We start from the raw sequence: 9,935 nt of genomic DNA on the forward strand, positions 1-9,935 counted from the left end.
CCGTGTACCTGGTTGTCCTTGGGGCCTAGAGAAAGCTGATGTCACAGCTGGAGAAGTTAAGTAAAGCCAGCACAGCCAGCCGTTCCTGTGTAGTCCTTACAGGCAGGAACGGGAAGGGGGAGGCGTCTGTGGTGGACACAGCACAGCCTTGGGAGACCAGTGGGGTGGTCCAGGGCGGGCCTGGGGCTTTCCTGGCCCCCAGCTCCAGGTGGGCTGGGGCAGGCCCAGCACTCGTGCACCCACACGGGAGCGTGAGCACCACACGTGTGTGCGGCATCTCGAGCCTTTATCTCACAGCCGTTAAAGAGAGGGCAGAGGAGGCAGCGAGAGCGTGAGCTGTGGCAGCCAGAGAGCCGAGGCCTGAGCCTGAGCTTGGGAACAGCTGCGGCCTCCGCCTGCATGGCGTGTACCCCTAGGGTGGTCTATGCGGGCACATGGGTGCATGTCCTGGGGGGGTGCGAGCCTGTGTACCAGTGTGCATCTATATTCCCGGGCAGGCCTCGGGCACCGGCCATACTCTTGGGGAGCCCCGGGAAACAGCCATTTCTAGGCAGCCTCGTCAGGGCCCAGGCTCTGCTCCCTGGATCTGCCCCAGAAGCAGACACAGGCGGGGACCGTGACCTCACTCCTGCCATTAGCCCCTTCTCACCTGGGGTGTGTAGGGCTGTGCAGCGCCCCTCGGAGCTGGGCAGGGGGCACTGGCCTGAGCGGAGGTCACCTGACCCAGGCCTGGCCATGTCTCTGACTCAGGGTGGTCTGAGGGCTGGTACCTCCCCTTTGCAGAGTCTTGGGGTCTCTGATGTGGACTGGGGACAACTGCACTTGGGGACAAGTTCCTAGGGGCAGATGAGGATTCAGTGCCACAAAGAATGCCACAGTGGACACGGCAGCAGGCCACACGGCTGGCTGAGCCATTATTATTGTGGATGCCTGGGGCTGGGGCCTCCCCGCCTGCCCCACCTCACCTGCCCAGGTAGCTGGAGTCGGTCAGAAGCAGGAAGGCACCGGGCTGCGTCCACCGCACCAGCGCGGGCCAAGGCTCCTCCTCCTGATGACCTGAGCTCAGCACCTGAGCTAAGGCCTAAGGTCCTGAGGCCCCCAGACTGAGCAGGCAAACCCAAGCTGCCCTGGATAGAAGGGGCTCCTGGCTCCCTGGGGCTCCCGAGGAGGTGGGGGAGGGCAGGGCAAGTGAGGGCTGGCCAGCTACTCCGTGGGGGCGGGCGCCGGGGCTGGTGCCTGGCTGGGGGGCTGCACGGCCTGCACCGTCTCCTCCAGGCTGCTGCTGGGGAACACCACGTATCGCGTGGCGGTCGGCCCCGGAGCCTCCTGCTGGTTCTGCTTGCTGTGCCGGATGCCGTAGCCAAAATACACAGCGAGTCCTGCAGGGTGGGAGGGCATGAGCCTAAAGGGGTCCCAGCCCTCCCTGCCCTCCTCCTGCCCCACTTGGGGTCCCAGCCCGGCCGCCACTCACCAATTAGCAGCCAGATGCAGAAGCGCACCCAGGTCAGGTAGCTGAGCTTCAGCATGAGGCAGATGTTGAGCAAGATGCTGAGGGCTGGAGTCAAGGGCACCATGGGGATCTGAGGGGGCAGGGCGGGGCTGGGTGGGCTGCAGGAGACACCCGCCAGCCCTGGGCCCGATTTCACATGAGCCACAGCGCCTTTCTCCCTCTCTGGAGGTTTTGGAGACATGTGCTCGCTTGCCATGCCCAAAGGGGTGTGGGAGGGATGTACCGGCCTCCCCAGCCCGTGGGCCCTTCTTCATTCCTGGGTGGCAGAGGAGGAAGGGGCAAGGGGAGCCTGCTGGGCTGGGGGAGGTACCTGAAACATGTCCTGCTGGTGCTGCTGCTGGTGAGCCCCCAGGATGAGGAGGCTGAGCAGGAACACGCCACTGCTGAGCAGGAGCAGCAGGATATAGCCCCACGGCGGGAGGTGCAGGGCCGAGTTCCCGAGAATCAGCACGCAGGCCAGGGTGATGGCTGAGACCACCAGGATGCCGATTGCCCAGGACACGGCTGCTCCAGGGCTGCCCCCACTCAGGAAGCTCAGGTAGCGCCTCAGGGCGGGTCGCAGCTGCCCAGGCTCGGGGACTGATGCCTGCTCAGTGCCCACCAGCTGGAGGTGGTCTGAGAAGGAGCTGTGCTCCTTGGACAGGGGGGCAGGGCTGGCCGGGCCTGGGGAGCTGGATGGAGAAGCCTTCTGGAAGCGCAGCACAATGATGCTGGCGGCCACGAAGGTGTAGGCAAGCAGCGTGCCAATGGACAGGAACTGGACCAGCGCCTCGAGGTCCAGCAGCAATGCCAGGAGGGCCATGAGGCTCCCGAACACCAGGATGCCGATCACAGGCACCTGTGTCCGGGGGTGCACCCGGGCAAACACCTGGAAGAAGAGCCCGTCGACAGCCATGGCATAGATGATGCGTGGCAGGGAGAAGAGGTTGCTGAGGAGCACGGTGTTCATGGCTGTAGCAGAGGGTGGGGGAGGGTCAGCACGGTGGCCAAGCCTCTGCTGGGGGCCAGGGCAGGGGCAGTCCCCTGGGAACATGGGCATGAGTTTGGGCCCTTAGAGTGAGCATGAGTGTGTGGGGTGCTAGATTGGTTGTCAGCCCCCTGCCCTAGGAACGGGACACTCCAGTTTAGGTCACAAGCACTTCAGAGAATCTGATGAGAGCTGAGTCCCTTGACTCAGGAAATAACCTATCAACGCATGACCAGAACTAGCATTCTATGCACAATCTTGGGGGACATCCCTCCCAGTGAGCCTGGGTGGAGAGTTTCTAATGATTAGTGCTTTCTTGGGCCCACTATGCAACTAGTGAAACTGAGGTACAGATGGGAGTGTGTTCCCAGAAAGGCTCTGTTCCCTGCTGCCCTGCCCAGAAGGGCCTCTTACCGCAGATGGAGCCGGTGGCCACGATGAAGCCAGCCCAGCTGTAGCCCCGCCGGTAGAAGGCATCAGCGAGCGCCGAGTCAGCCTCCAGGCTGTACCAGGGCACCATGAGGGTCAGCACCGTGGAGACGAGGATGTAGGCACTTGCGGCCAGGCTAAGCGCGATGGCAATGGCCACGGGCACGGCCCGCCTTGGGTTCTGAGCCTCCTCGCTGGAGGCGGCAATGACGTCGAAGCCCACAAAGGCATAAAAGCAGGAGGCGGTGCCGGCCATGACGCCGGAGAAGCCGAAGGGCGCAAAGCCCCCCTCACGGGCGCTCCAGTTGTGGGGTTGGGCCAGGATGAAGCCCAGGATGATGATGAAGAGGATGACGAGCAGGCTGATGATAGAGAAGGTGTGGTTGAGCCAGGAGGAGACTCGAGCTCCGCAGGAGACAAAGGCAGAGGCCAGAAGGAGGATGCCAGCGGCCAGGAAGTCTGGGTAGTGGCCCAGGAGAGGCACCTGCCAGACACCCACGTGGGTCTGAGTGAAGTTGCGGATGCTGTGGCCGAAGATGGAATCCAGGTAGCCGCTCCAGGCTCGGGCCACAGCGGCACCACCAATGAGGTATTCGAGGAGCACGTTCCAGCCGATGAGGAAGGCCCATAGCTCGCCCATGGACACGTAGGTGAACAGGTAGGCAGAGCCCGTGCGGGGCACACGCGCCCCAAATTCTGCATAGCACAGGGCCGCCAGGAGGGAGGCCACGGCGGCTATGCCGAAGGACAAGAGCACGGCAGGGCCAGCCATGCTCTTGGCCACGGTGCCTGTGAGCACATAGAGGCCCGAGCCCACCATGCCCCCAACGCCCAGCAGGGTCAGGTCCAGCGTGGACAGGCAGCGCCGCAGGGACGTCTCCATGCTGGACTCCTCCAGCGGCTTCAGGCGGTTCAGCTTCTGGCAGAAGCGTGCCAGGCTGGCGGCGCTGGGCAGCCCCCGGGCCATGGCAGGCAGCTGAGAGGAGCACCAAGCCAGCTGCTGGAACCTGCTAGGGCCAGAGGGGAATGACAGCCTGCCGGGCTGGATCCTAGCTAGCCCTCAATCTCTCCTGGACCGTCCACCGCCAGTCCTCTCTCTGTCCCCACCCTCGGCACGTGGGCACTGGCACTGTGGGCTTGTTGGAGGGCTGGGATGGGGCAGGGGTCAGGACCTGTGGGCAGAAGGTCACAGGGATGCAGGGAGGTCCCGTCTGCCTTCCAGGCAGCAAGGGGAGCCTAGAGGAATCTCGGGGGTGCCTGGGTGGCCCTGATGGTGGGGAGGGGGCAACCCAAGGGAGCAGATGGGCGCAGCCCGGCGGTCTGGGACCCACCAGCAAGGTGAAACCCGAGGCTCCCATGGAGTTGGGCCAGGCCGGCAGGATCCGGAACAGAGCAGTTCCGCGGCCCGGGCGGGCGTGGCCCAGGCGGCCACCTGGTCTCAGGCAGAGGCGGCCTCCCACCCCACCCCCCACACCGGGCTGGCCGATGGGCGCCCGGGACCGGAATGCAGGGGCGGCCGGGGCCCTGAGCCTTGGAGCCCGGGCCCCGCGCACCTTGCTGCGCCCCAACACCCCGCCGCCGCGGGAGCCAGCTCCGCCGCGCCCCCAGCCCCAGATACTCGAGCGTCGCCTGCTCCCCGGTCCGAGGCGGTCTCCGGTAGGACCCGCTGTGACCCACCTGCTGTCGCCACCGCGCCGCCACCGCCGCGGCCGCTCTGCGCGCTGCGCCTGCCCCGCCCGCCGGCGCCGCCTGCGCACGGCCCGCCCCCACCCCCAGGCGCCCCATCTGGCGCGTGGCACCACCCGCCCGCACGCGCCCGGAGAGCCCACCCCGCTCCCACTCACACGGGGAAGACCGGGGCTCACGGGGCTCTAGAGCAGCCTGTCACTGAGACCCATTCACGGACGAGGAAGCTCCGGCCATCATTAGCCCAGGTCACCTGGGTGAAGTTAAGGTCCGGGTCTGAGGATACAGGGCCCACCCTCTTTCCACTGCAGCAGGTACCCTCCTTGATCCCTCCCCCAATACGTGTACTCCACCCAGTGGGGCACCACCCAGGTCCCCCAACACAGGGTGGGAGGACTGTGGCTTCAGGCACGGTGAGATGTGCGCAGGGCAATCCCTGATCTCGCTCCTACAGTGGGAGAAGGTAAGTCACCTTCACAACGTTGGCAAGATAGTGCAGCCTTTTGACCGTGTTCTGTGAGTTGGTGAAACTCACCCTGGCTGCTCTGTGCCTCCAGCTACCACATCCTGCGGGTAGGCAAGCAGCCTCCCGGGGAAAACCTGCATTGCTACGGGAGGGCGCTCCAGAGCCCCTAACATTCCCATGGCAGCCTCTCCTGCAGGCCCCTCCTGGCAAGCCCGGAGAACCCTGGGGGACCCCAATAGCAACACCCCACTTGTAGTCATCTGTGAGAGCTATTGTGTGCTGTGTTCTCTGTACCAGTCCCCACACCACGGACAGACTCCGTGTCCTGCCATGTGACCATCACAGACCTCCCACCACCCCCGCAGGCCCATTTATTCCTGGAGCCAAAGGGTCTTGTCTTTTTGCTCTTCCCGTTTCTTTGAAAGTGAGAACGTTGGTGTGATGGGGTGTCAACTTGTTCCCAGCAAAACAATAGCAACGCAGCCAAGCAGACACCTGCTTCCTCCAGAACTTTATACTGGACATGTTTGCAGGTTTATGTGTGGCTCATGGAATTGGATCTTAGGGGCACCTGCAGCCTGTCTGGCTTATTGGGCTGAGGACAGGATGGTGGGCTCCCAGACAAGATGGTGCCACCTGGAACATTCTGCCTTGGCCAGCCCCCTCAGTCCCTTGTGATCTTGGCTGATATCGTCTTGAGGAACTCCTCAGATGGGCTCTCACTTCTGGTGGGGATGACATCTCCCTTACTCTGCCCCCATGTTGCCTAAACATGACTAAATGGATGTTCCTCGTCCTGAAATGCCATCACAAAAGTCTAGAAAAATGCATTTCAGACCATGAGGCTTGGACAGTTTTGTCATGGAACTTCCCCAAGGCCTTACCATTGACAACCTTATTGTTAGTGTATGGCATTTTGGAGGACTGACTTTTTATCTACCCCAGAGAAGAGCTCTCACCACACTCCCTGTCATAGGCACCAACATATAATGGATATGCAAAGGCAAGTGTAGCTGATGAAGTAAACTGTACATTTCCAAATTGTACATTTCCTGGGATATGGCTGGGCCAAGCGCTGGGACCTCATTGAGCCAGGTGGTTACACAGAGCATCCCATGAAATGCAATGATGATAAGCACCAAGAAAGAAAAAAGACAACACAAGGGAACACTTTTCAACTCACTCTACAAGGCCAGGATTGCCCTGACACCAAACACAACAAAGACATCACATAAAAAGAAAACCACACACCCATGTCCTTCATGAATATAGATGCAGAATTCCTCAACAAAATATAGTTGCCCCTTGAATGACACAGGTGTGAACAGTGCAAGTCCACTTAGACCCAAATTTTTCAAAGAAATGTGGATCATGTGGACCAAAATTACAGTGTTCTGGGGATGCGAAACCTGTGTGTATGGGGCTGGCTTTTCATTTGAGCAAGTTTCACAGGGTTGACTTTGGGGCTTGAGAATGCACAGATTTTGGTATATTCAGGGGTCCTGGAACCAATCTCCTGCATATACTGAGGGATGGCTGTACTAGCAAATCACATCCAGCAACATATAAAAAGAACCAAGTGGGATTTATCTCAGGAATACAAGGTTTATTTAACATATGAAAATCAATCAGTGTAATACACCATACTAGTAAAAAAAGGACAAAAACCACATGATCATCTCAATGACAAATAAAAGCACTCAACAAACTAGGAATAAAAGGAAACTTCCTATACTCTATAAAGATATAAATATTATGTATCTATAATAATTTATTTTTTGAGATGGGGTCTCACTCTGTCACCTGGGCTAGAGGGCATTGGTGTCATCATAGCTCATTGCAACTTTAAATGCCTGGGCTCAAGAGATCCTCCTGCCTCAGCTTCTTTTTTTTTTTTTTTTGAGACAGAGTCTCGCTTTGTTGCCCTGGCTAGAGTGAGTGCCGTGGCATCAGCCTAGCTCACAGCAACCTCAGACTCCTGGGCTTGGGCGATCCTACTGCCTCAGCCTCCCGAGTAGCTGGGACTACAGGCATGCGCCACTATGCCTGGTTAATTTTTTCTATATAGATTTTTAGTTGGCCAGATAATTTCTTTCTATTTTTAGTAGAGACGGGGTCTTGCTCTTGCTCAGGCTGGTCTCAAACTCCTGACCTCGAGCGATCCACCTGGCTCGGCCTCCCAGAGTGCTAGGATTACAGGCGTGAGCCACCACGCCCGGCCTCTGCCTCAGCTTCTTGAGCAGCTGTGACTCCAGGTGCGTGCCACCATGTCTGGTTAATGTTTTTTTTTTTTTTTTTTTGTAGAGACAGTGTCTTGCTATTGCCCTGCTGGTCTTGAACTCCTGGCCTCAAGTATCCTCCCGCTTCGGCCTCCCAAAGTGCCAGCATTACAGGCGTCTTCTAGCACACCTGACCTGACATGATCTTATGTATAGAAAATCCTAAAAAATCCACAAGAAGAAAATCAAACTGTTAGAACTAATAAACAAGTTAAGCAAAGGTACAGGATACGAGATCAATATACAAAAATTAATTATATATCTATACACTAGCAAAGAACTATCCCAAAATGAAATTAAGAAAATAATTCTGCCTTTTTTGCCTACATAGTATCAAAAAGAATAAGATACTTAGAATAAATTTATATATTAAAAATACTTAGAATAAATTTAACAAAAGAAATGTAAAATGAGCACACTGAATACTACTAAACATCACTGAATGGAATTAGAGACAACCTAAGTAAATGGAAAGACATCCCATGTTCATAGACTGTAAGGCTTTATATTGTTAAAATGTCAGTATTCCCCAAACTGGTCTGTAGATTCAGTGCGATTTCTATCAAAATCGCAACTGCCTGTTTTGATGAAATTATTAAGCTGATTCCAAAATTCATATGGAAACTCAAGGGACCCAGAATACCCAAAATATTTTTGAAAAAGAACAGAGTTGGAGGACTCACAATTCCTGATTTTTAATTTTACTTTTATTTATTTATTATTATTATTATTATTTTTTGAGATAGACTCGCTCTGTTGCCTGGGCTGGAGTGCTTAGCTCACAGCAACCTCAAACTCCTGGGCTCAAGCAATCCTCCTGCGTCAGCCTCCTGAGTAGCTGGGACTACAGGCATGTGCCACCATGCCCGGCTAATTTTTTTGTATATATTTTTAGTTGTCTGGCTAATTTCTTTCTATTTTTAGTAGAGACACGGTCTTTCTCTTGCTCAGGCTGGTCTCGAACTCCTGACCTCAAGCAATCCTTCTGCCTCAGCCTCCTAGAGTGCTAGGATTACAGGTGTGAGCCACTGTGCCTGGTCCCTGATTTTTAAACTGACTACAAAGTTATAGTAATAAGACTCTGGTACTGACATAAAGGAATATGCATAGATCAACGGAATAGAATTGAGAATCCAGAAAGAAACCCTTACATTTATGGCCAATTGATTTTTTTAAAATAGTATTTATTAGCTGGGCGTGGTGGCACACAGCTGTAGTTCCAGCTACTCAGCAGGCTGAAGTGGGAGGATCGCTTCAGCCCGGAGTTCAAGGCTACAGTGCACTATGATTATACCTGTGAATAGCCACTGCACTCCATTCTGGGCAACACAGCAAGACCCCATCTCTTAAAAAAAAATAGGCTTTATTTTTTAGAGCAGTTTTAGGTTCATAGCAATATTGAGCAGAAAGTACAGAGAGTTCTCATACACGCACTGCCCCCACACGTGCATAACCTTTCTCACTACCGCCATCCAGCCACCCAGTGCAGAATGGTGCATTTGTTACAATTGATGGACCTACATTGACACATCATTATCACCATCAGGGTTGCTCTTGGTGCTGTATATTTCTTCTTTTTTTTAAGACAGGGTCTGGCTCACGCCTGTAATCCTAGCACTCTGGGAAGCTGAAGAGGGAGGATCCCTTGAGGTCAGCAGTTTGAGACCGGCTCTGAGCAAGAGTGAGACCCTGTCTCTACTAAAAATAGAAAGAAATTAGCCAGACAACTAAAAATATATAGAAAAAATTAGCCGGGCATGGTGGCGCATGCCTGTAGTCCCAGCTACTTGGGAGGCTGAGGCAGAAGGATCGCTTGAGCCCAGGAGTTTGAGGTTGCTGTGAGCTAGGCTGACACCACGGCACTCTAGTGTGGGCAACAGAGCGAGACTTTGTTTCAAAAAAAAAAAAAAACCAGGCTAGAGTGTAGTAGCGTCATCATAGCTCACTGCAATCTCAAACTCGTGGGCTCAAGTGCTCCTCCTACTTCTGGCCTGTGCCACTATAGGCATGTGCCAGCACACCCAAATAATTTTTCTAGTTTTTGTAGAGACAGAGTCTCGCTTTGTTGCCCAGACTGATCTTAAACTCCTGGGCTCAAGCGATCCTCCTGCCTCAGCCTCCCAAAGTGCTGGAATGACAGGCATGAACCACCATACCCAGCCCTTGGTGTTGTACATTCTATGGGTTTTTGACAGATGTGTCCACATTATAGTATCATACTGAATAGTTTCACTGCCCTAAAAATCCTCTGTGCTCTGCCTGTTTATCCTTCCTTCCCCCATTCTCTGGAAACCACTGATCTTTTTACTGTCTCCATAGTTTCGGCTTTTCCAGAATGTTACATAGTTGGAATTATACAGTATGTAGCCTTTTCAGACTGGCATCTTTCCCTTAGTATTATAATATGCATTTGAGGTTCCTCCCTGTTTTTCATAGCTTGATAGCTCATTTCTTTTTAGCACTGAATATATTCCATTGGCTGGATATACTACAATTTATTTATCTGTTTACCTAGAGAAGGACATCTTTGATTGGTTCTAAGTTTGGGCACTTATGAATAATGCTGCCGTAAATATCTGTGTGTAGGCTTTTGTGTGG

At 54.8% G+C, this 9,935-nt stretch overlaps 1 protein-coding gene across 1 annotated transcript; it reads right to left on the reverse strand.

Moving 5' to 3' along the window:
• Positions 1-883: 883 nt before the first annotated feature.
• On the reverse strand, positions 884-4,249 carry SLC7A4 (solute carrier family 7 member 4). The gene is made up of 4 exons (XM_045535146.1): positions 2,892-4,249; positions 1,821-2,461; positions 1,472-1,580; positions 884-1,379 (listed from the first exon to the last, which is right to left on the reverse strand). The coding sequence occupies exons 1-4, from the start codon at positions 3,871-3,873 to the stop codon at positions 1,204-1,206; spliced, it is 1,908 nt and encodes a 635-aa protein (XP_045391102.1). The 5' UTR covers positions 3,874-4,249; the 3' UTR covers positions 884-1,203.
• Positions 4,250-9,935: the final 5,686 nt, after the last annotated feature.

Source organism: Lemur catta, chromosome 21 (genome assembly GCF_020740605.2).
Source record: "Lemur catta isolate mLemCat1 chromosome 21, mLemCat1.pri, whole genome shotgun sequence".
Taxonomy (NCBI): Eukaryota; Metazoa; Chordata; class Mammalia; order Primates; family Lemuridae; genus Lemur; species Lemur catta.

Coding starts and splice junctions, on each gene's coding strand:
- SLC7A4 (XM_045535146.1), bottom strand. CDS start 3,873: ATGGCCCGGGGGCTGCCCAGCGCCGCCAGCCTGGCACGCTTCTGCCAG. Junction 2,462..2,891: donor GGCCACCGGCTCCATCTGCG/GTAAGAGGCCCT, acceptor CCTCTGCTACAG/CCATGAACACCGTGCTCCTC. Junction 1,380..1,471: donor CTGCATCTGGCTGCTAATTG/GTGAGTGGCGGC, acceptor CCCACCCTGCAG/GACTCGCTGTGTATTTTGGC.